At 31.6% G+C, this 27,577-nt stretch overlaps 1 protein-coding gene and 1 long non-coding RNA gene across 11 annotated transcripts in view; both read right to left on the reverse strand.

Moving 5' to 3' along the window:
* The window catches only part of LOC127717431 (S-adenosylhomocysteine hydrolase-like protein 1), a 109,038-nt gene that overhangs the window by 8,483 nt on the left and 72,978 nt on the right, over nucleotides 1-27,577 (reverse strand). For all 10 annotated transcript variants that reach the window (XM_052223117.1, XM_052223079.1, XM_052223103.1 and 7 more), the window contains 11 exons: nucleotides 17,077-17,148; nucleotides 10,129-10,254; nucleotides 8,818-8,994; nucleotides 8,308-8,354; nucleotides 7,771-7,834; nucleotides 7,367-7,455; nucleotides 7,078-7,148; nucleotides 6,424-6,518; nucleotides 3,518-3,616; nucleotides 1,291-1,359; nucleotides 65-143 (listed from right to left, as the gene is read on the reverse strand). In XM_052223117.1, the coding sequence (XP_052079077.1) occupies nucleotides 65-143; nucleotides 1,291-1,359; nucleotides 3,518-3,616; nucleotides 6,424-6,518; nucleotides 7,078-7,148; nucleotides 7,367-7,455; nucleotides 7,771-7,834; nucleotides 8,308-8,354; nucleotides 8,818-8,994; nucleotides 10,129-10,254; nucleotides 17,077-17,148 (988 nt within the window). The remainder of the gene's footprint in view (nucleotides 1-64; nucleotides 144-1,290; nucleotides 1,360-3,517; nucleotides 3,617-6,423; nucleotides 6,519-7,077; nucleotides 7,149-7,366; nucleotides 7,456-7,770; nucleotides 7,835-8,307; nucleotides 8,355-8,817; nucleotides 8,995-10,128; nucleotides 10,255-17,076; nucleotides 17,149-27,577) is intronic.
* LOC127717507 (uncharacterized) lies at nucleotides 18,402-26,014 on the reverse strand. Its single transcript, XR_007989211.1, has 2 exons — nucleotides 24,063-26,014; nucleotides 18,402-20,351 (listed from the first exon to the last, which is right to left on the reverse strand). It is a non-coding gene; the product is annotated as an uncharacterized LOC127717507 (long non-coding RNA).

Here is a 27,577-nt window from a genome sequence, read left to right on the forward strand (position 1 = left end):
TTTTTAAGTTAGATCATAAATAAAAAATTTTGTAATTTCCAAAACAGAATCTGGTCTTACATACCCATTTTCTTTGGTAAGAGGTAGACATCTTGTTTATATCTGCCTGGAGGTGCATTGTATAGTTCTATCAATGCTAATGCCTGAAAAAACAAAAACACATATATATAATTTAACAGTTTTAACCGACCAAAAACATTTTTTCTATCATACTGAAAAATATAAAATTGAGATTTTCATCAAAATTGCTCATTACCAATTTCACATGATAACGTATCACTTAAAAAGCTCCTTGACTACGGAAAGTTTTACTGTAGGATTGATAGTCTGTTACTTACCACAAACAATCATTCGTTTTTATTGTGGATCTATTATTACTTATGAGGGTCTGGATGGGGGTCCTTCATTTCTGTATTCTTTATTTTTTCTATTCTTTATTTTTTTTTTTGCCCGTTATTCTATCTTCTTTATATTTTAGCACCACATTATTCTCTATTCTTTATTTTTTTGGCCCTTTATTCTCTATTCTTTATATTTTAGCACCACATTACTCTCGATTCTTAATTTTTTGGGTCCATTTTTCTCTATTCTTTATATTTGCCCATTATTCTCTATTCTTTATATTTGCCCACTTTTCTCTATTCCTTATATTTTTTTACCGTTATTCTATCTTCTTTATATTTTAGCACCAAATTATTCTCTATTCTTTATTCTTTGGTCCATTTTTCTTTATATTTTGCCCATTTTTCTCTATTCTTAATATTTTTTGCCCATTATTCTCTATTCTTTATATTTAAGCACCGCATTATTCCTTATTTTTATTTTTTTGTCCATTTTTCTCTGTTCTTTATATTTTTTGTCCATTTTTCTCTATTCTTTATATTTTTTGTCCATTATTCTCTATTCTGTAAACCCCCATCCACACCCTCACTTTAAATATGGTGTGCTCATTTTTGTGGATTTCAAGAGAAAAGTATAGTAAAATATTTAATGTACTCAGCAAATTACAAATTTTCCATCAGTTTGTGTGAAAAATTTGTGAAAACAATAAAATCAAGTATCCACAAACAATACAATTTTTCCTTTGTCCGCCAAAAAAAAGGGACTTTCATATTAATTGAAAAACACAAGTCTGCATCACTCCATAATATAGTTATTTAAGCCATGCAAATCTAGTAAAATTAACAGAGTAAAATTTTAATTTATAGGATAACAGAAATTTGTGGTTAAATCAATAGCGTTCAAATGTGCAAATATTACATAGTGGTAAAAATGATTTTCAATAATTACCTGAGTAGCAGCTGTGATGGAGACAACAAATGAAGGAACACTAGAACAACTCAAATTTACTAGACGACCCTGAAACATAATAACAAGTCAAAATTTACCAGACGACCCTGAAATATAATAACAAGTCAAAATTTACCAGACGACCCTGAAATATAATAACAAGTCAAATTTACCAGACGACCCTGAAATATAATAACAAGTCAAATTTACTAGACGACCCTGAAATATAATAACAAGTCAAAATTTACCAGACGACCCTGAAATATAATAACAAGTCAAATTTACTAGACGACCCTGAAATATAATAACAAGTCAAATTTACTAGACGACCCTGAAATATAATAACAAGTCAAATTTACTAGACGACCCTGAAATATAATAACAAGTCAAATTTACCAGACGACCCTGAAATATAATAACAAGTCAAATTTACTAGACGACCCTGAAACATAATAACAAGTCAAATTTACTAGACAACCCTGAAATATAATAACAAGTCAAATTTACTAGACGACCCTGAAATATAATAACAAGTCAAATTTACCAGACGACCCTGAAATATAATAGCAAGTCAAATTTACTAGACGACATTTACTAGACAACCCTGAAATATAATAAAAAGTCAAATTTACCAGACGACCCTGAAATATAATAACAAGTCAAATTTACTAGACGACCCTGAAATATAATAACAAGTCAAATTTACTTGACAACCCTGAAATATAATAACAAGTCAAATTTACCAGACGACCCTGAAATATAATAACAAGTCAAATTTACTAGACAACCCTGAAATATAATAACAAGTAAAATTTACTAGACAATCCTGAAATATAATAACAAGTCAAATTTACCAGACGACCCTGAAATATAATAAAAAGTCAAATTTACCAGACGACCCTGAAATATAATAAAAAGTCAAATTTACTAGACGACCCTGAAATATAATAACAAGTCAAACTTACTAGTTGACCCTGAAATATAATAGCAAGTCTAATTTACTAGACGACCCTGAAATATAATAACAAGTCAAATTTACTAGACGACCCTGAAATATAATAACAAGTCAAACTTACTAGAAGACCCTGAAATATAATAACAAGTTAAATTTACTAGACAACCCTGAAATATAATAACAAGTCAAATTTACTAGACGACCCTGAAATATAATAACAAGTCAAATTTACTAGTTGACCCTGAAATATAATAGCAAGTCTAATTTACTAGACGACCCTGAAATATAATAACAAGTCAAATTTACTAGACGACCCTGAAATATAATAACAAGTTAAATTTACTAGGCGACCCTGAAATATAATAACAAGTCAAAAATAGAGGTATTTGTTAAATAAATATTTTTTAAATTGTAATTATATTCTCATCTTTGATTTTTTAAATTTTTTTTAGCTACAGTTTTTTAAAAGAAATAACCATTGGAGATAAAATTTAAAATTCTAGCTATTTATAAATGACAGTAAATCAGGATTTTTAAAATATCTAATGTGAGCAATCTACAATCTGTCAATCATTGCAATGAATTCAACTAATAATGATTAATGAAAATCAACCGGACTTGACTAAACTTATGAAGGTAAACATATTGATTGAGAAACGACTTTAAGATGAATAATTAAAAGTGTTTTTGTATAAAACATTTAATTTTTATTTTACTCGTATGTTACCTAAACCCATGTAACTGTACGACCAATTTTAACAATACACAGCGCTTTTGTCGGTAATGTAAAATTGTCATATGCCTTTAGTAAATGATATCTTAACTAGAAAAGTTATAACATGAATTTTGTGAAGTCCAATAAAAAATTTGTTAGCTTGTATTCCATGGAATATTACAGCATAAACATCTTCAGACTGATTTCGAGCTTGACATATTGCAAAGTCTGTATGTTGACTCTAAAGATCTTCTGATTTTTTTTTTGTGTCTTTAGGTTTCTTTCTCATTGACATATACCCTATGTTGCCTTTTATTCACTTATGAGCCAATATCTTTGCAGGTAATCAATTAAGATTATTATAATAGTAATTTAAAACATTATCAGTTTGAAATAAAACTTGCAAAGTGAACTTCAAGTCAGGAGCTATAAATCCCTTCAAGGTTCTTCAACTGAAATCATGAAGTATGAGATAAATTGAATATCAGTGATAAAATTTAGAAATATCTTTTTATGAATAATTTTGACAAAATCAGTCGCAAAAAATGATTTTTTACCTCTGCTAATAATATAATACGTTTTCCATCAGGCCATATGATATGGTGAACTTGAGATCTAACTTGCTCCCATGTGAGATCTGGGGTTCGTAAACTACCCTGAAACATAAGCATGAGAGTTATTGTCTACACTTATCCTTGACAGATAAACCATCACTTATAGACCTGAAAGTTAATTTGTCCAGTATGAAGTTTCAGATTCATACATATCTATAATGCAGCACTTTTTTTCTAAGTATGAGATTCGAGATTCATAAACTTCTATAATATAGTGCATTTTTTCAAGTATTAGATTTGAGATTAATAAACTTCTAATTATGAACCAAAACAACACTGCATGCAATAGGATTCAATTATGTCCTGCGTAATAGGAACTTTGAAAAAGTATATATTTGGCCCGAGAACACAGTTATTTCGTAGTGCATTTCTTTTAGACAATAAATTCAAATTAAAAAAATCGCACCTGCTCTATCTCAAAAAGATTTTTACAGTGTAGTGTACTACTATTGATACAAATAATATCAAAATTATAGAAACTTCTACCAGCTCTAACTCAAAATATTGACAATTCTGTGTTAAGGGGGGCTAAAATTCAGTTTGACAGCTTCAGACATTCTAATTTTTGACCTTTTTTAACTGGACCAAATCACTACTTAACATAAAGATTCAGCACCCAATTTTTTTTAACATGTAATTTCATCCCCTTACTTAATATTTCATGCATAAAATATCAAGAAATAAATTGGGAAAGTGTATCAAAAAAAAATGCAAGTTATACACTGTTCACACTAGGGACTATATTTGTAGACAACGAAAACCAAAGGACGATAACTGTGTCCTTGGACCTAATAGGATAGAAAGACTTGACCAATTTTAATAAAACTTTGCATGACCTAAGCTTAGGCAATTATAAGATAGTTGGCCAAGTTTCATGGCCATAGGATATATATTATAGAAACTAGGGCCATTTTAATATTGAAATTTGGTGGTTTATTTTTGACGTTTAAATCAAATATTTTCAACTGTCAAGATTTTGGCCTAAAAAATTTAAATATTGCAAAAATTTGCTTTTAAAATACTCTTGAATTTAATATAATAAGTATTAAAAGCAACGGAACACTCATTTGATTTATCAGATTTATTACAGTTATTCAAAAGTCAAATTTATATGAGCCTGTGCCTGAAAATAGAGATTTTTGAATTAAGGGAAGCCTTACATAAACATGCATTTTTTTCAACCAATTTGAAGTTTTTGAAGTTTTTTAACCATACATTATTCTTCCATATATATTAAATGTACTTTAAATGTAAAGAAAAGTTACAAAATGCATACCACATGAGTATAAAATGGTCTTAGGCCATGTAAGACTGAGAATTATTTAGAGTCGATTTAGGCCGTAGCCCATATTTACATATAAAAATGCACACAGAGGCTATAAGAAATTGAAATTTGTTACTTTTTGCTCATTTCTATGCTAAGATGTCATGATACAAGAAGTCTAATTGCAAAAGGACTCTTGAATTCAACTTTTTTTTGCAGACAGTATGGTCTGATGACCAGTTTTTCACTTTTCAATGGAAAACTTGCATGTAGTTTTAGTCTCATTTGGCATATATTTGAACCACTTACTATCCTAAAGAAGAAAATTATGATAGCATATGAAATGAATAGGGTGTACTGATCATTGTAAAGTGGTTTTTTTTACAGATTTAGTGAAATATTTGTGATGGACTACAGATTTTATGTACAAAGCTCTTCACATTTCACATACATCAAACAGGCCGTTTAACCAGGGACATAAATACAAATATTCTGCACATTTTTTCTGTGATAATCTACTTTTCTCTAGATTCCGAGTTCACAAATGGTTAATTAAATTTGATTTAAGCATAGAAACACAAATATCAGGAACATAAAAAGCTGTCAGATAGAAAGTCAGCATGGCTCTTAGGCATAAAATGGAAACTGCTTTAAAATGCCTATTTTAGCCGTATAATGCCAAAATGGGACATTTTAACAGAATTTCTGTCAAACAAAGATGTAAATCCTTTACTTTTATTGAGTTTGACAAATTGAAACCAGCAAACCATTCAGGAAAGTTGCCAAAGTACAGAATCTACATTTACGGAATTCATCTCTTAGGCCCGAGAACACAGTTATTTCGTAGTGCATTTCTTTTAGACAATAAATTCAAATTAAAAAAATCGCACCTGCTCTATCTCAAAAAGATTTTTACAGTGTAGTGTACTACTATTGATACAAATAATATCAAAATTATAGAAACTTCTACCAGCTCTAACTCAAAATATTGACAATTCTGTGTTATGGGGGGCTAAAATTCAGTTTGACAGCTTCAGACATTCTAACTTTTGACCTTTTTTAACTGGACCAAATCACTACTTAACATAAAGATTCAGCACCCAAATTTTTTTAACATGTAATTTCATCCCCTTACTTAATATTTCATGCATAAAATATCAAGAAATAAATTGGGAAAGTGTATCAAAAAAAAATGCAAGTTATACACTGTTCACACTAGGGACTATATTTGTAGACAACGAAAACCAAAGGACGATAACTGTGTCCTTGGACCATTTGCTGGAGACATAGAAAGACATTCCTACAGAATATGTATGGTGTATACTGTAATGAAAAGTAAAAGGCATCCACATTGTGCCACACAAATTTCTCTTTGCGTCTTACTTTCCTTTCAAAGTCTATTTCTAGCATTACTCTACTCTCCACAACTGGAAAACCAACATTCATTTTCTTTTCCTTGTCATATAGAATGAATCTTCCTTAAATTATGTTTCAGTATAGAATCGTAAATCTCATTTAACAATCCAGCCTCTGCAATCAGTTATCAACCTTTTTGAAACAAATGTAAAACATATCCCATACTTACAACATCTATTTCTGTGTTGGAGTGCCCCATATTGCATACAATACAACCAGTCTTCAGCCTATCCATGTGGGATCTGGTCACTACATTCTTATTACCTGAAAAAATAAATTATCCTTCTTTGAAAAGAAAGGGTACAAAAAACCCTAATTTCGTGTATGCTGGTTTAAGTTGCTCTTTTTGGCCCACATTTGGTTATGTAGTACCCCATGTATACTGTATATCAGAAAATATTCGTAAGTGTATTATATTGGTTATGTTCATGGTTGGCAATTTACCGCCAAGTTAATCCTATAAGAACATTTCACTATCCATTTAAAAGCACTTAACAAGGTAAGAAAACGCAAATAATAAATACAGCGATAACTTAACAGTCCCTTCAATGACCTAAACCACCAAAAAAACTGACAAAAAAAATAACCTGATATACAGTATATAAAAATTTATCTGAATTTCAGTGATAAAGGGTAAATTCAGAAACACATACTGTACACCAAAAATTAAAGAACTTTTACCTTGACGTGTGAGACAAAATATGTAAAGTTGAAGATGAGGTAAAAATGGGTTATGTTAACTGTTTGCCTTAATATGATATCATTGCTCATTAATTATATTTTATACAAACAAATCAATTAATCAATCAAAACACATATTTACCTGTACATGTTATTAAAATATCTATACTCTTTATGGCCTCCTCAAGTCGTACAACTCTGAACCCATCCATACTAAAAAGAATAGACAATACAAGTATAAGTCTTTTTGTCTTTCATTGGTATATTTTGTCTAAAACTAAAAAAATAAAAAAAGGGATAAAGTGTTGAGGTTGTTTTCTTTCTTTAAAATAAATTTGTCGGAAAACTTCAAACACAGTTATCTTAATTTAAACAATTCATTATTAAGCATGTTTATCTATAAAATTGACACTACAGTATTTTAAACTCACCAAGCTTGCAGAGCACATATAGGGTCAATTTCTGTGACCATTACACTACAGCCTAGACCTTTCAATGCAGCAGAACAACCTTTTCCTACCTAGTAAATAGAGAATATAGATGTTTGCAGTATAAGCTTAGAACATAACAATGGTGGCAGGTGATAAATAAGAAATTCAAACCATTGAATATATATAAAATATAAATGTAGTTAGATATTTTAAGTTGTTTATACTCTATTCCATAATTAAAAGATCACATTACCTTCTAAATTTACAATTCTATAAAAGCAAGATATAGATATTGACAGTTTTGAATGTCAGTAAACTATGATTATTTCTCGCAATGAAATTGTTTCTAGATTCTCAAGAAAGTTCCTTAAAATAATCATTTTTGGGTGTTATCTATTTCATACCTCACCATATCCACATATAAGGATCTGTTTCCCACCAAACATAACATCAGTTGTTCTCTTTAATCTGCAATAAAAAAAAAACCTATGACAATGTAAACAATACCAAAACAGACAATCTGACTGCTACAAAGACAAGGATGTAAGTGCATAATCTATAACACAGCTTTTGTAAAGTTTAATACTAATTGGCAAACATTAGACAATGCATCTGACTATATATTTTAGTAGAATGTTCTCCATCCATGCATCTATCATTTCATTTTGAACATTCTGGACAAGTACACGTAAAAGAGAATATATTCTCACTTAGGGCTTCTCCAGAATTAATTGAATGGGGGGTCAGAAGGCACTTTTGTTAAGATTTGATGGATGGTGGTTATTTTAGACAGATAGCCTTAACAGTTATATGAAATAATCAATTAAAATTTCAAGCATGGCAGGGTTAAATGGTTCATGGAACCTACATTACTCCATTGTTTGTGTTTTGTGCCTTTTAATCTACACACTTATCATCAAATTTTTACACATACTACTTACGCATCTAAAACTGACTCTCTACAACTGTACAGATTATCAAACTTTGTCTGAAATAAAAATATGATATAATATAATCTTTGAAAGCATACTATATTATGGTAACATAAAATACTGTAACATGATTTAATTGGGCCAAACTAAATACCTGAGTGTGCAACTAACTAAATGTGAAGCTTTCAAACTACATTGCCACAGTAACAAGTAATGATATTATAAGTAATTCCAGAAATGAACTTAAAAACTTCTCTTAATGTATTCACAGGTCATTTAGAGCTGAACATATTGTATAAACACCAGTCTATTATGAAGACCTCTAGATGTCTTTTGGTTTTTTTTGGGGTGCTGTTTCATTGATCCACCCTCAACTATGTTTATATGATATTTATTGCTGCTACCAGAAATTTCCGTCTTTTTATGAGTCTCTTTAACCAGAATTTTAATGGATTTGTAAACATTCATTTCTTATTCCTTCTTTAGAGAGTAGATATAACCAAAGTTATCTCTCCTTACCTTTGTGACAGAATCGTTGACATTCATTGCTGGAACAGTTAATTTTCCTCCTTTTGATAGCTGATATAACCTATGAACTCCAGTCACACTTTCCTCCACGATTCCTTTAATCATGTTAAACATGGCTGGATAACGTTTCAACATCAAATGTGTGGCATCCCCACCATCATCCAAAATCTACAAAATATATAGGTATAAAATACAGTATGATGTAAATATGATTACAAAAATGTGAAGGTCAAAGTTCAATGATCTTACATTTGTATTTAAAATTTATACTATGTATGTTAATTTATTTGTATATGTCTCTATACCATTGTACTTTGGTTTACGAGAATAAAGATATATATATCTAAGGAACCACAAAGTTATTCTAATGATATACAGGAACCATTCAAATTAAGCAGAGTTCTTGAATTACAATGACTTGAACAATGCACATGATAACAGACTGAAGTAATCAACCGACTTTCAAAAAACATATTATTATCTATATATTCTGTATTTAGATAAATCTCTTCAAACAAGTGAAACTGTGAGATACTGCTCACTGATGATACCCCTGCCCAAATATTTCGGTAAACATGAAGTTGTTGAGTGATGAATCTGAAACACATCACAAGGTATAGCTGACTCATATAAACCCTGATACCAAATTTCAGAAATCCTTGTTATGTAGTTCCTGAGAAAAATGAAAAATATTCATGGGACGGACGGACGGACTGATGGATGGACTGACGAACGGACTGACAGGTGGACTGACAGATGGACAGACAGAGGTAAAACAGTATACCCCACTTTTTTAAAGCGGGGGTATAATTATTATCATGGAAACAACTGTTAACTGCAATCCTGACTTTCGTACTAGCACTTTCTAATGAACATGTTTGGTTTGCCTCCAATTTTTGGTGGGCTATGTGTTGCTCAAACTGTTTTTCTGTGTGGTATTTTGTGGACTGCAGTTTGTCGTTTTGCCATGGTACCGTCTATATTTCTTTAATTTGTGATTTGAGAGTGCCTCCTTGGTATATTTGGGTTCGTGTTGCTGTGTCTTTAGTTTTCTAAGTTGTGTTTTATGTACTATTGTTTGTCTGTTTGTCTTTATCCTTTTTTGCCATGGCGTTGTCGGTTTGTTTTCGACTTGTGAGTTTGAATGTCCCTTTGGTATCTTTCACCTCTATTTTGTCTTCTTTTTGTAAATTTTTTTATATGTTAGACATGACTTTTAACTGGTCTATTCATCATATTGTAAATATAAACTGTTGTAACACTGACTTAGTTTTTTTTTTGTCAATATTTTTAGATTTTTACCATGTTAGGCTGCCATCCTTCACAGTTAATACATTTATCTATACACCACCAGAAATCTTCTTCTGATTCACCTTTCCAAGCAAAGATAGAATATCCTGCTTCTGCAAGGGCTGCAGCAACTTCATTCTAAAAATAGACATTAATATCATGAAGATCTATGACATCCAATCAAATTATTGTAAGTTTAAATACGTTTTTCATAGTACACACTACACAGTTATATATCTATTTTTGTTCTTTGTATGGTAACAGTTGTTTTGGCATTTTCCCCCTCTTTATCAAAACTATTTTATTCTGGGCTTCTTGGGTCATTTTTTGTAAGTACAGTGACTGTTTTTGCTCTATTTTACAGCACTTTTATTCTTGACTTTTTGGTCATTTTTTCAAAGTACAATGACTGTCTATGTAAAATTGGCAAATGAAAAGTTATATTTTATGGCATGCCCTATCTTTTACCGAAAGAGATGCCAATCAGTAAAGCTTCTGATTGCTTCACTGTTCAATAATGAAAAGACACTTGGGGCATAGACCAATCTTGTACTCTTTTCTGTGTTTAAAATATTGTAAATAACATTTTTACCCCACAATTTTAGCTTAATTCCTTAATTTAAAATGAATGTTCTAGAATGCAAGCAGTTTATATGTGCTGCAACTGTTTCCAAAATAAAATTGCATTGGTATTAGTAAGAACTCTTTAAAACAATTTTGATTTGTGTAAACATTTTTCGTCCATATTTGGCTACCAGCATTGTGACATTCATCTACAATTCAAAATATCTTTTACATCTTCCATCTTCATTCAACCCAACATATCTTATTTCTCAAAACAAGTTGCTAATCAAAATCTGAAAAAAGTTGATGATACAAATATTGACCTTGGATCGAGCTGTGATCTTTATCTAATCATAAAGACAGGTCACTAATGAAAATATAAGTCCATTGATGATATCTGACAGATCAGCTATAACCCAATCATATAAAAAGTTATAACCTTGAGCGAAAAACCAGAAAATGAATTTCCTGTTTGGTGTTACAAATTAACAGCTCTGTCAATAATCTATACACACCAATGCTCATGGGATAAAAATGGAGGTATAGGTTTAATGTAACATACATTTTTTTATCCTAAATATTCTACTTGGCCTTGCTCAGCAAAATTTCAAAACAATTAAGTTTGTCCACAGAGAATCCATTATTTGCATAATCTTTCCATTAGTTTCCATGAGAACACTGAGGCATGGAATATATGGTAATGTGTTTTTTGTCCTTGTACAGATCTAGAGTATTTCATTATAAACTTGTAACAAAAATCAAATTTACTTTGTCTGAAACAGTGACACGTAAAATTGACACACATGGATGCAATCTTTGAATTTCAAAATTTTGACATATTAACTTGAAAAAAGAAAGAAATTTTATTTGCATTTCAATAATGCCTGAATTTGGTTAAATAATGATATATTAACTGGTGTTAGAATATATCAATTCACTTTTTGAATATACTGACCAAATAGTTGAGGATGTATATCTAATTAAAGTATTGAGAGAAATCAGGTAACTAGGAACTAGTGCTATGACTTTCAGTTTCAACAGCAACAAAACAAATTAAATTTTTATGTGAAAACTGACATAGCAAAGAGAGTTATAGTATTTCATATAACTTATAATTATGAAAACCTAACTTTGAAAAATTTCTATAATGGTAGACCCTAATTATATACATATATATATATATAAGTGCAGATTTGGCAAAATATTTGCCGTATAGTTCTTGAAAGCATAAATTTGTGCAAAGTTTTATAACTTTCAATAACAATGAATATCAAATTTTTACAACATAATATAATTTAAGCCACACCAGATTGCAGTATAACGTAGCATACCAAAAACAAAAACCTATTTTAGGAAATACATCATAAAACTTTAATCTAGAAAATTATTTTGATGACACTGGTTAATTTCCAATTGGTTTTAAAAAAATGATTATTTTTCTTCATTAATTAGAGATGGATCATAATTAGGATTAGCGATTATATATCATATATGGTGTTATTGATTAATTGATTACAATAAAATAAAATAAAATTGAGAATGGAAATGGGGAATGTGTCAAAGAGACAACAACCCGACCATAGAACAGACAACAGCAGAAGGTCAATGTCTTATTCTTTTTACTCCATCTTTAAACATATTCACAATTCATAAAATATAAAATTGCTAATCTTTCATTTTTTCCTTCATATAAACATGACATACCACCTTCTAAGTCTTCCATATTTACTTTGCTTTCATCATAAGTCTCAGCGAGACTAATGATTATCTTTCTAATACGAAATCCAATTTTCTTTCATTTGATTTACGAAAAAAACCAATTTCTTTCCAACACATAAAAATAAAAAGAGATTCAGTTAGCTTCAATCTAATACAATGTTTTAGCTCTGTGCTAATCATTTAGCGTCGTGTTGACTATTTGCGTGTCACAAACTTGACAGTAGCAACAGGCAAAGACAGATTGATTTTAAACTGGCTTAAAATGAGAATTGTTAAATAGAAATAAAATAGACGTTTTCATTAACTTGAAAAAATCTGTTTGGATTAATAATTGAATAATAAAAGGTTAACAATCACCTAAACATCAATTGTAAATTGTAATATAAAATGAAAATATCGACATTAAGTCATTTAATGGTACAAAAAAATTCAGAGATATACCACAAAATAATCGAAAAAAATCTATAATTACAACATTGTGTTTTAGGTGCTGACGGACATTATCTTTATATTCATCCATGAAAAGAAACAAATTTGCAGTGGAATATATATAAATAGGCAGAAACTTTAAGAACATAAGAAGAAATGAGGCTTGCCAAGCTTTATTTTTTCCCCTACAATAACATGACAAGATAAAATTTATCCTTTTTTTTTTCAAAAGCGTAGATATTAATTTCATCATGAAATTCTTTGAGGTTGCTTAAAGCCCCCCCGCTCCCCTTCATGCAGCTTTCTTTTTCTTTTTTTTTTACAAAGAATGGAACTGCTTAAAAGAGGACCTGAATGAGAACAACAATAATTTCAGGTCTGTTCATAATATGTTCAAGGTAACAGCAAACAGTTTTTATATGATATGGAGTTTGAAAAAACATGGCTATTATACATTTTGTCTCCATAGTAACGATGAGCAAACAAAAATAACCATAAAGTTTATGTTTACCCCTTTCTTCTTCTATACCAAGGAAAGCTCACTGCGGGATAAAATCAATTATTTGTTTATTTTCAAATTTTTCTGAAATTACTAAATTAAAAAAAAAAATAATGCAATATGAGAACATCATTTTGCCTATGGGACCTCTCTTTTTTACAATACTGATTTCAAAAACTCATACAGGAAAACAGCCTAGAAATTCCTGTACTAATCCAGCTCTCAATTATAAAATGATCATTTATTCTTAAACTGTCCTCAGCTAACACTTCATTTGTTGGACGATATTTTACGGTACTAAATCAAGACTGATGATTTTCCAAAGTGGCATTTATGAGTAAATCCCCTGGTGTATCATGGCTGATTACTGCGGAATGAATTGGTCTACACTCTCCAATTATATAAAGCTTCTGACAACTATTGCCGATAATAGTGGCTGAATCTCACCTATACTATATAACATATTAGATTATACCCTGTAAATCTCTTCTGTCTTGATAGAGCTATAGTAAGACTTCCCACAAAACTGTTAAGGAGCATTCAATATTTATTTACCATCTATAATCATTGTATGTATCTAGAAAAACTGTAAACAGAGCTGGGAAAAATATGGAAAAGTCCTTGTTTTGCTTTTAAAGAAAACACCAGAAAAACAAAAAATAGAAGCTGTGGGACTGCATGTTGTACTGAAGATTTTGAGAAAGATTCTTTGAATTCTGACACCGTTTCAGAATCAAAAAGACTATGGATAATTTCATTGTATGTACCCCCAAACTAAAAATAACTTCATGTCATTGGTTGAATTTCCATTGTTTTCGATTTGTATAGCCAATCAAAACATTTTGGAAATGTTACCAAGAACACATTAGAATGTCTGAAACAGCCAAATGAAGTCACTGGTTTAGAAGTTGCAGATACAAATAACAGATCCCTTAGAGACAAACAATTAGAGGGACTCAGTAGCAAACATATTTACAATTATAATAACCAGTCTCTAATCTAACCATTGGTATCATAAATGCGATTTTATCCACTAAAAACTTGTGGTGTCAGAATTTAAGAATTTAAATTTATTACAGTAAAAAGTAAATCAAATAATTTAACTTATTTTGTATTAAAAAAAAAGTTTGACATATGTTGAAATGCAACTGAAGATTTGGGATTAAATGATATATGTACCATTCAAACCTTTAAACAGACTTATTCAGAAGGGATATAGTTACGATACTGTTGTCATTTAAGATGGCTTTTTTTGGACTTATTATTGATTCACTCATAGGGTCTTTGCATCGGAAATAAACACATTTATTCTAAAACCAGTTGTTGGCATGATACGGGTTACTTCTTATATCGTATATTTTATGATGGTATGATACTAATATAAACCACTAAAGGGAGGGATTGTGCTTGATTTTCATATGTTGAAGACATAATCTTTCAATCAGTTTAATTGAGGTCTGGAGCTGGCATGTCAGTAACTGCTAGTAGTCCTTTGTTAATTTATGTTGATTATTGTCATTTTGCTTAGTTTCTTCTGTTACCTATTCTAACATCAGACTAGAACTTCTTTTAAACTGAATTTTACTGTGCGTATTGCTGTGTGTTTGTTTATTCCACATTGGCTAGAGGTATAGGGGGAGGGTCCCAAGTCAGGAACCTCTGGCCTTTGTTAGTCTTGTATGTTTTATAATTTTGGTTCATATATATGTTTCAGAGTTTAGTGTGATGTCCATTTTCACTGAACTAGTATACATTATTGTTTAGGGGCCAGCTGAAGCCCGCCTCTGGGTACAGGATTTTCTCTATGTGTTGGAGACCCATTGGTGGCCTTGGGCTGTTTTCTGCTCTTTAGTTGGGTTGTTGTCTCTTTGACACATTCCCTGTTTCCATTCTCAATTTTATTTTAAGAAACTGTAAGAGGACATATCTGTCAGTATCTATACAAAATATTTCTTTACGTCAACTTATGCTAAAGAATTTTGATTGGAGGTCTTTGATTATAAACTTTTTACAATAATATTAATTCTGTCTGTCCTAAAAGCTGGTAGCTAGGCTTGGTATAAAAGTATGGGGTAGTGTTCCGGGGTTTTAATTTTATCTCATCATCCATCACAATTCAAATAAATGTTTCCTTTTATTTATGTTAGAACAAGCATTCTGAGAGTATTGCATGGCAATACATAGTCCCCTACCGGTTAAAAATTCATTGTACTGGAACAAAATGTTAACTTGATCTGTAACTTGTCAGGATAAAACTATATACCAATTACCAAATCAATATCATCAAGCATGACAAAAAAAGTGTGGAAAACTGATTATTTAAGTGAATTTTCTAAGTCCAAGGACCATAACTCTGCACAAAATCATCAGACCTGAACAAAATTCGAACTTTATCTGTAACTTGTCATGATAAAACTATATACCAAATATCAAATCAATATCTTCAAGCACGAAGAAAAAAAGTGTGGAAAACTGATTTGCCGGACTGACAGACAGACAGACAGACAGACAGACAGACAGACAGACAGACAGACAGACAGACAGACAGAGTGCAAACCTTAAGTCCCCTTCGACTTTGTCAGTAGGGGACTAATAATTCAGAAACAACCACAATCAATCATCATTGTACATTTTTTTGTACTTGAAAATCTCTCATGACCCCCTCCCCCCAATTACTTCCAAAAAAAACCCATCAGCTATCATTTCATTTTAAGTATCTATCTTGGAAGTGCCTTAATGATACCAAATAAAGACCAACACTTTTACAGTTTAGTATTCATACTTAAACCCACTAGAGTATCAAGGTTGATTACAGCTCAATGGATTGCTCTATACAAATTCCAATTATATAAAGCTTCTGACAACAATACAAATAGTAGTGAACGAATCTCTCCTTAAAGATACAGTATATTTGATTATATGCCGTAAATCTTTCTCTGTCTCATAAACGGTTACAAATAATGACTTTCTGTGCCATTACGCAATAAACTTATAAGGAGCATTCATATTTATATACCATCCATCAACACTGTTTGTAATAAATATGCTTTAATGCATCAATGTTCAAATTTAACTATGCATCTGTACTTTGAAAATAGGAAGAATGAGTGCATATGGGACAACAAACCAGCAAAGATTTAAAAACAAGAAAGAGAATATTAAAAAATCTACTACATATCATATAAATTCAGAAATTTTTGTGATGTTTTTATTAAATCTAAAATTCCTGTGGGATAGGTCTTGCCAAAAAAAAAAAAATGGCATTTAAATTTTGATAGCAACTTTTTGTATGCATCAATTTCTATATTTAACATGATAATCAATCTTGCTTTTATACCCATTGTTCAACAATTTGGATAATAAATGTACACATAAATTTCTCACAGAAAGTTTTGCCTTAAATAACATTCTACTTGAATTGGTTCTAATGACAAAAAACATACAAGCATTCTCAATTTCTGAGGGTATTGAATGTGCAATGCAATTCTGACTACCTGCATCCCATTTGATGAATTAACACTTTCATCAGATCGGCATAATAAATTTGTGAGGAAGATCAGGTGATATTTCGAATAAAATTTGGAAAAATTTATTCCTGATGTAGTTGGAAAAGTCATTTAACCAGAACAAATCTCAAAATTAATCTTTTACTTCTTTTCATATGCAGAAAAAGTAACAAAACAATTTTTTAAAAAAACATGCCAAAAACTATATTTTGAATAAGAGCTGCTCCTCTTTTTTTTACAAACCTGTGTAGAGTAGATATTACAGGCAGCCCATCTTACAGATGCTCCTAGTGCGGCCAATGTCTCTATCAGAACCTGAAAAATATAACAAATGAAATTCAGTTCAAAAGTTATTAACAGAATTAAACATTTCAGGCATAGCATATCTTGAACACTTATCCAAGAAGTTTATCAAATGTTTTATCAAGGTCTAATATCATTTATCACAATAATTCTTATAAACAGTAAAGAAATGGAGTACGTAATCTCCCCAAAAAACAACAGCTGATCTCCTATGACCTTTTACCTTTAAAATTTTTGACTGAAACCTAAGATCTATTACCTGTCAAATTCGCCGTTTCAGAACCTAAAGGACCATGGGTAATCTCATTGCTCAGGACCATGGGTAATCTCATTGCTCAGGACCATGGGTAATCTCATTGCTCAGGACCATGGGTAATCTCATTGCTCGTACCCCAAAATGAAAACCACATCACATCATTGGTTAAAATTCAATTGTTTTGGACGTTGTAAGCCAATCACAGCGTTTTGGTGTATGCTTTTGAAAAATATTACCTAGAATGCATTAGATTATAAAACGGAGAATTGAATCACTCTTGGACAAAATATATGTCTAAGTGATCCAGTTATGGGATTTACCTTTCTTAATATCTTTATCAAAGTAGCATTCTTTATTTTGTCAAAAATTAGAATATCTTAGGTTGTTATAATTTATTATAATTTGGTTGAGTGTCATGTAATTGTATTAAGAATGAACATGTGGCATTGAACAGACAATATTTGTTTCACAGCAATAAACATGCATAACAAAGCCAGATCCAGGATTTGTCAAGGGGGGTCTAATGCCAAAAAAATTTCAAAAAAATAGCAATACAAAATACCTTTCCTTTTGCAAGTAAAAACTGATGGAGAACCATGTGATTCAAATACAAAATGCATATGTTCTTCAACTAAATTGATATGTTCTTCAAAATAAATTGCTGTCCAAAATATGCATGAAATAATTGCCACTGGACATAGAGCAAGCAACAATCAATAAATCAAACTAAGTTGTCTTTGACAAGTACTACACTTAAAGAAATATCATGTGGTTTTCATTCTAAGGGGACACGCAATTATTTCATCCCCACCTTTTGAATCTGTACCAGCCTCAAGTTTTATGCATTGACACGTAAAAATAAAATTCCGAGTTCAACAGTACATTTGTACCTATATGCCATTCCATGCATTTTCTCCTCCTTAATATAAGCAATTACCTACTTATAATCATTACAGATCATAATCATAAGCACCATAACTTGTATTAAAAATCAGTCATAGACAAGAAATTAATTTGGAATAAAATGCTCCGCTGGGGCGCAGCTTGATACGACCGCAGAGGTCGAACCCTGAACAGTTGGGGCAAGTATGGACACAACATTCAAGCTTGATACAGCACTGAATTTGGATTGTAATTAAATATTTGACACAGCATAGGTTTCTCACACAGAATGAAAGTGGTCTAAGAACTTAAAATTTTTTAATTTACCTATTCAAACCATATCGTTATTATTTGCTTTTATATATACATCAGAAATAACCAATTTAAAATGGAAAATTTTAAAGAAAAAAACATACATGTGATGGACTGTGAAACTCAGATCAGGAGATTGGAAAATTTTGGTCAGGAGATTAGAACTCAGATCAGGAGGTTTTTAATCGACATAAAGTTTGTCGTAAATGTAACCGTGTGCTGTAAAAATTGTCTTTTAAAGTGTTTTTTCTTCAACTTTCAATCCGAATGTATTATGTATTATGTTTATAGTACCCTTGTACTTATAAAGTTTCTTTATCTTAATATTCTACATGTTCAATCTAAGATTCTTTTTTTTTAATATGTTCTTTAAATTTTTTAATTCATATCTTTTATATCATTATTCTATAGGACAAACATTGCAATCAGATCATTTGTTTACCTATCTGCATTTGCAGTTAGATTTTATTTGAATAATCAGAAACTCATTTAAATTTAAAACTTGGGTCATAGTTATTATATGAATTCAATTTAAGCCTTGAAAGAAAGTATAGAACCCTCAAATAATTTTCAAATTATTATTTTTTGATTTGTCCTAAGACATTTAAAATCATTTAATTACCATCCTTTTATGATTATTTGTTCAATTTATATTTTATTTATATTCTTTTAAAAATTTACATTATTTAAAGGAAAGTAACTTAAAACAGGATAAATCAGGGGAAGTAACCCAATAAATACACAAAGTTTTTATTACACAACGGCAGTTAGCCTGAGGTAAAAATCGTTGATTACCAGTATGTTTGACACCCAAGCTGACAAGTGAAGCCATATAATTATGCATGTTAATTGATTTACAGGTAAAATATAACTTCAGGTGATGTCAGTTACACCAGATGTCTGAGATGATATGTTGGGCAGATTTCATTCACAGGATTTTTTTCTCTTCAACGCGAGGTCGGGAGGAGACCCCTGAAAACGGGATTATTGTACTCCCGTCGGGAGGTTTACATGTATGAAAAAAAGAAAAAAAATCCCCCAAATTTTTTTGAACCCCCTTATGATTCATCACCCCATTGGCCCAAACTCAATCCCAGCTTTCCCTTTGTGGTATGGTACCTTGCAGTACAATTTCAGAGAGATCCATACACTTGAACACAAGTTATTGTCTTGAAACTAGAAAAATGCTTGTTTTTTGGCCCCTTTTTGGCCCCAAATTCCTAAACGTTTAGGGCAATTACCCCCAAACTCAAACCTAGCTTTCCCTTTGTGATATGGAACCTTGCAGTACAATTTCATAAAGATCCATACACTTACACACAAGTTATTGTCCTGAAACTAGAAAAATGCTTGTTTTTTGCCCTTTTATGGCCCCTAATTACTAAAATTTTGAGGGAATTACCCCCAAAAATCAATCCCAGCCTTCCCTATGAGGTATGGTACCTTGCAGTACAATTTCAGAGAGATCCATACATTTGAACACAAGTTATTGTCTGGAAACTAGAAAAATGCTTATTTTTGGCCCATTTTTGGCCCCTTATTCCTAAACTTTTTGGGCAATTACCCCCAAACTCAATTCCAGCTTTCCCTTTGTGATATGGAACCTTGTAGTACAATTTCATAAAGATCCATACACTTACACACAAGTTATTGTCATGAAACTAGAAAAATGCTTGTTTTTCGCCCCTTTTTGGCCCCTAATTCCTAAAATATGGAGGCAATTACCCCCAAAATCAATCCCAGCATTCCCTTTGTGATATGGAACCTTGTGATACAATGTCAGAGAGATCCATACACTTACACACAAGTTATTGTCATGAAACTAGAAAAATGCTTGTTTTTTGCCCCTTTTTGGCCCCTTATTCCTAAAATTTGGAGGCAATTACCCCCAAAATCAATCCCAGCATTCCCTTTGTGATATGGAACCTTGTGGTACAATGTCAGAGAGATCCATACACTTACACACAAGTTATGTCTGGAAGTTACAAAAATGCTTATTTTTGGCCCCTTTTTGGCCCCTAATTCCTTAACTGTGGGTACCATAACCCCCAAAATCAATCCCCACCTTCCTTTTGTGGTATTGAACCTTATGGTAAAATTTCATTGAGATTCATTCACTTAAACTAAAGTTAGAGTGCGAAAACTAATGTGTATTCGGACGACGACGCTGGACGACGACGACGACGCCGGACGACGACGACGACGACGACGACGACGACGCCAACGTCATACCAATATACGACCACAAAAATTTTTTTGCGGTCGTATAAAAATCAATTCATAAGGCTTCATTTATAATTACATTTTCTATTCCATTTACCAGTAATTACAACGTTACTTTATATACAATATTCTGTAAGCTTATCAGAAATTGACAAAATGTGCTTGCTGAGAATTTTATATAATTATAAGATTTTATGACGTTAAGTAACAACAGAAATGAGGTCAAGACAACAAGTCAAAAGGACAAGGGACAGTTTTCATCTTTTATTAACTGCCTTTTTAAACTTAATAAGACCAATAAGGGCAGTAAGGCAGATGTAATAAAATGCTTCGCTGGGGCGCAGCTTGATACGACCGCAGAGGTCGAACCCTGAACAGTTGGGGCAAGTATGGACACAACATTCAAGCTTGATACAGCTCTGAATTTGGATTGTTATTAAATATTTGACACAGCATAGGTTTCTGACACAGAAAGAATGTGGTCTAAGAACTTGAATTTTTTTAATTTACCTATTATGGTCCAATGTCCAAAATCAAAATACATGGTTAGATTCAGCATATCAAAGAACCCCATATATTCAATTTTTGTTGAAATCAAAAAAAGTTTAATTTTGGACCCCAACTTGGACCAACTTGAAAACTGGGCCCATAATCAAAAATCTAAACACATGTTTAGATTCAGCATATCAAAGAACACCAAGAATTCAATTTTTGTTAAAATCAAACTAAGTTTAATTTTGGACCCTTTGGACCTCAATGAAGACCAATTTAAAAAACGGGACCCAAATTAAAAATCTAAAAACACCGTTAGATTTGGCATATCAAAGAACCCCAATAATTCAATTTTTGATGAAATCAAACAAAGTTTAATTTTGGACCCTTTTGACTTCAATATGAACCAATTTGATAGCGGGGCCAACAAATAAAAAATCTAAATACATGGTTAGATTCAGCATATCAAAGAACCTCATATATTCAATTTTTGTTGAAATCAAACAAAGTTTAATTTTGGACCCCAATTTGGACCAACTTGAAAACTGGGCCCATAATCAAAAATCTAAATACATGTTTAGATTCAGCATATCAAAGAACCCCATATATTAAATTTTTGTTGAAATCAAACAAAGTTTAAATACTGGACCCTATCTTGGACCAACTTGAAAACTGGGCCTATAATCAATAAAATGCTCCGCAGGGCGCAGCTTGATACGACCGCAGAGGTCGAACCCTGAACAGTTGGGGGAAGTATGGACACAACATTCAAGCTTGATACAGCTTTGGATTTGGATTGTGATTAAATATTTGACACAGCATAGGTTTCTAACACAGATTGAATGTGGTCTAAGAACTTAAAAATTTTAAATTGGACATTCACCTATTATGGTCCAATATCCAAAATCTAAATACATGGTTAGATTCAGCATATCAAAGAACCCCAAGAATTCAATTTTTGATGAAATCAAACAAAGTTTAATTTTGGACCCTTTTGACCTCAATCTGGACGAAGTTGATAACGGGGCCCAAAAATCAAAAATCAAAATACATGGTTAGATTCAGTATATCAAAGAACCCCATATATTCAATTTTTGTTGAAATCAAACAAAGTTCAATTTTGGACCCCGATTTGGACCAACTTGAAAACTGGGCCCAATATCAAAAATCTAAATACATGTTTAGATTCAGCATATCAAAGAACCCTAAGAATTCAATTTTTGTTAAAATCAAACTAAGTTTAATTTTGGACCCTTTGGACCTTAATGTAGACCAATTTGAAAACGGAACCAAAAATTAAGAATCTAAATACACGGTAAGATTCGGCATATCAAAGAACCCCAATAATTCAATTTTTGATGAAATCAAACAAAGTTTAATTTTGGACCCTTTTGACCTCAATGTGGACAAAGTTGATAACGGGGCCCAAAAATCAAAAATCTAAATACATGGTTAGATTCAGCATATCAAAGAACCCCATATATTCAATTTTTGTTGAAATCAAACAAAGTTTAATTTTGGACCCCGATTTGGACCAACTTGAAAACTAGGCCCATAATCAAAAATCTAAATACATGTTTAGATTCAGCATATCAAAGAACCCTAAGAATTCAATTTTTGTTAAAATCAAACTAAGTTTAATTTTGGACCCTTTGGACCTTAATGTAGACCAATTTGAAAACGGAACCAAAATTTAAGAATCTAAATACACAGTTAGATTCGGCATATCAAAGAACCCCAATAATTCAATTTTTGATGAAATCAAACAAAGTTTAATTTTGGACCCTTTGGACCTCAATGTGGACCAATTTAAAAACGGGGCCCAAAATCCAAAAACTAAATACACCGTTAGATTCAGCATATTAAAGAACCCCATGAAATCAAGAATAAAACCCCATTGAAATTGGTCAAGAAATAAGCAATTTATAGGAAGTATCTTCTTTTGCACAATCCTGTGCTATTAAATATTTCTTGCTATTGCGCAATACTGTACAATTGACAATTTCTTGCTATTGCGCAATTTTGTGCTATTGGATATTTCTTGCTATTGCGCAATACTGTGCAATTGAAGATTTCTTGCTATTGTGCAATACTGTGCAATTGAAGATTTCTTGCTATTGTGCAATACTGTGCAATTGAAAATTTCTTGCTATTGTGCAATACTGTGCAATTGAAAATTTCTTGCTATTGCACAATACTTATTATATAATAATTTACACATCCTGTTTGGTGTGTATCTCCTACCATATCATTATTATTTGATTTTAAATATAAATCAGAAATAACCAACTTAAAATGGAAAATTTTAAAAGAAACAAAAAAGGAAAAAAAGAAAAAAAAGGAAAAAAAAATAAATCCCCCCCCAAAATTTTTTGAACCCCCATTATGATTCATCACCCCCAAACTCAATCCCAGCCTTCCCTTTGTGGTATGGTACCTTGCAGTACAATTTCAGAGAGATCCATACACTTGAACACAAGTTATTGTCTGGAAACTAGAAAAAAATGTGTTTTTTGGCCCCTTTTTGGCCCCAAATTCCTAAACGTTTAGGGCAATTACCCCCAAACTCAAACCCAGCTTTCCCTTTGTGATATGGAACCTTGTAGTACAATTTCAGAAAGATCCATACACTTACACACAAGTTATTGTCATGAAACTAGAAAAATGCTTGTTTTTTGCCCCTTTTTTGGCCCCTAATTCCTAAAATTTGGAGGCAATTACCCCCAAAATCAATCCCAGCATTCCTTTAGTGATATGGAACCTTGTGGTACAATGTCAGAGATATCCATACACTAACACACAAGTTATGTCTGGAAGTTACAAAAATGCTAATTTTTGGCCCCTTTTTGGCCCCTAATTCCTTTACTGTTATTACCATAACCCCCAAAATCAATCCCAACCTTCCTTTTGTGGTATTGAACCTTGTGGTAAAATTTCATAAAGATCCATTCACTTAAACTAAAGTTAGAGTGCGAAAACCAATGTGTCTTAGGACGACGCCGGACGACGACGACGACGCCGGACGACGACGACGACGACGCCAACGTCATACCAATATACGACCACAAAAATTTTTTTGCGGTCGTATAAAAATCTAAACACATGCTTAGATTCAGCATATCAAAGAACCCCAAGAATTCAATTTTTGTTAAAATCAAACTAAGTTTAATTTTGGACCCTTTGGACCTTAATGTAGACCAATTTAAAAAACAGGACCCAAAATTAAAAATCTAAATACACGGTTAGATTTGGAATATCAAAGAATCCCAATAATTCAATTTTAGATGAAATCAAACAAAGTTTAATTTTGGACCCTTTTGACCTCAATATGAACCAATTTGATTACGGGGTCCACAAATAAAAAATCTAAATACATGGTTAGATTCAGCATATCAAAGAACCCCATATATTCAATTTTTGTTGAAATCAAACAGAGTTTAATTTTGGACCCCAATTTGGACCAACTTGAAAACTGGGCCAAAAATCAAAAATCTAAACACATGTTTAGATTCAGCATATCAAAGAACCTCATATATTCAATTTTTGCTAAAATCAAACAAAGTTTAATTTTGGACCCTTTGGACCTTAATGTAGACCAATTTGAAAACTGGACCCAAAATTAAAAATCTAAATACACCGTTAGATTCGGCATAACAAATAAATAAATGTGATCAAAGATTTTACAAATCTAATGCGCCATACTGTGCAATTAAAGATTACTTCTTGAAATTTTTCAATATTTGAAATTTGAAAAAAAAATAATATCTGAAGAATAATTCTTTTTAAATTCTGAAATCCGAAATGAGAAAAAATTGACCCCCCACAATTTCTTTTTATCCCCCCCCCTTTTTTCCCCCAAAAAATTCTTTCCCTCAAGATATGGTCATAATCTCAATTCAAATTTCCAATGGAGTTGGCAACCATAATTACCCATTTAAATTTACCATAGTGCTAACTTAATCTATTTTATAATAGAATTTAAAATTTAGTGTCAGATCTTTCATATGGATTTTTTTGTAAAAAAAAAAGATGCAACATTTGCAGATATTTTTACTGGTCTTCCTTTATAAATATGCATTTCTTTAAACATAATTTAAAAGCAGTGTAAGGGAAGTAACCAAAACGTTGTATTTGGATTACCTCCCTTACACTGTTTTAAATTATCTTTATTGTTCATTAACCATTACTTTATACATAATTTAAAAGCAGTGTAAGGGAGATAATTTCAATGATGTATTTGATTTATCTCCCTTACACTGCTTTAAATTATGTTTTGTACTAAAGTATTTGTCCATTAACCAGGACAACCTTGGTTTTCCCCCTTTTTTGCCCCTAATTCCTAAACGGTTTGAGCCATAACCCCCCAAAGCAAATCCTAACCATCCCTTTGTGGTATGGAAACTTGTAGTATAATTTCAGAGAGATCCATACATCGTTCCACAGTTATTGTCTGGAAACTAGAAAATGCTTATTTTTGGCCCCTTTTTGGCCCCTAATTCCTTAACTGTTGGTACCATAACCCCCAAAATCAATCCCAACCTTCCTTTTGTGGTATTTAACCTTATGGTCAAATTTCAAAAAGATCCATTCACTTAAACTAAAGTTAGAGTGCGAAAACCAATGTGTCTTCGGAAGACGACGCCGGACGACGACGACGACGCCAACGTCATACCAATATACGACCACAAAATTTTTTTGCGGTCGTATAAAAATTCCTTACAACCTTCAATTGATAGTTGGAGTCCAGCAATTTGTAGACCTGCTTTCACCATGGTACAGGAAATTATTTCAAAGATTTTACAAGAATAGGTGTGAAAGTATGAGTTTGGAAGGCAACGGTTTGAGATACTATTTTACAAACATACATGTAGCGAAAAATGTTTTTTTTTGTAATAAAATAAAGGGGAGTAATGTAGTAAGATTGCCAATGTGAACTGTATATAAAGGTCTTGGTTATAAATGAAATCAGGTTTGTATCCTTGTTTTAAAACAATTTAACACTTTTTTTTTACTCTTCTGCTTGAAAAAGTACATGCATTTATAAATCAGGCCATAGCCATAGGTTTTCTCCATAGATTTGTTTCATATTTGTCATACAGGAGCCTTTTATAGCTTTCCATATGGTATGGGTTTTGGCTCCTAAAGTTAAAGGCAGTACAGTGACCTGTCACATCTTTGTTTGTTGGGTTTCTGGAGGATAGTTGTCTCATTGGCAATCATACCACATCTCCTTATTTTTATACATACTGGTATCAATGACAGATCTCTGTTACTCTTACATCTTGTCTAGACTTAAGGAGATATAGAACTTGACATATTGTGTACATCCTTGTCTATCACTGAAAACCATTTTTGACCTCTATCAAAAGTTCAAAACATATTTTTGGTTGTCTAGTTGCAAGGTTGCTGTATCAGTCAAAATGACATCCACCCAATACATGTACTTCCTTTTTTTTAAATTGTTCAAAATGAAATTGCTTTTCATAAATATAAAAATAAGAAGATGTGGTATAATTGACAATAAGACAACTCTCCACCAGAGACCAAATGACATCATAAGAAGTTAACAACTAAAGGTCACAGTACTGTCTTCAACAAAGTAAAACCCATACTGCATAATCAGCTAGCTTACATACAATGAACTCTCTAGATTTGTGTTCAATGCTCTGTACTATTACAGAATTATTGTATCCTAATACATTTACTGTGATGAGTTATATTTGTATAACAAGTGACAGGAAAGAATGAAGCATGTAATTGCATATTTTGTGCAAGAGGCATTTTGCTTTGTGTTAGGTATTCACACTATTTCATTATACAATTCTCTCGACTTTTTTTCTGACAAACATATGATTAGCTCTTCTTTTTTTATAATAATAAGTGATCGAGAAAGAGTGTTAAAGATAAAGTATACTAATTATTTTCAAGCAGAATTTATCTAACCGTAAGCAATATTAAAGAATGTAGAAATCAATAGGAATCTTAAAAGAGAAGCGTGTTTCATTTAATTCCGTCCTGTTAAGTTTTCCGGCTGTTTAATCACCCTATTCTGATACAATTTTCCTATCTTTCTTCCTGTTTTCACACGCAAAGATGTATTTTTCTAAAACTATCACAGACAACCTAATATTATGCAGCTAAAAAACAATTGTGAAACAGTTCCCAAGGAGAAATCTGTTTCTGTTTTCGATCGGTTAAAACCAGCGTGCTGATGGAATAACTCTATTTACTGTAAAAACTCCATTCTGATTCAATTTAATGAGTCTTTATAACCGT

The sequence above is a fragment of the Mytilus californianus genome, unplaced genomic scaffold, assembly GCF_021869535.1.
Source record: "Mytilus californianus isolate M0D057914Y unplaced genomic scaffold, xbMytCali1.0.p SCAF_1, whole genome shotgun sequence".
In the NCBI taxonomy this organism is placed as follows: domain Eukaryota; kingdom Metazoa; phylum Mollusca; class Bivalvia; order Mytilida; family Mytilidae; genus Mytilus; species Mytilus californianus.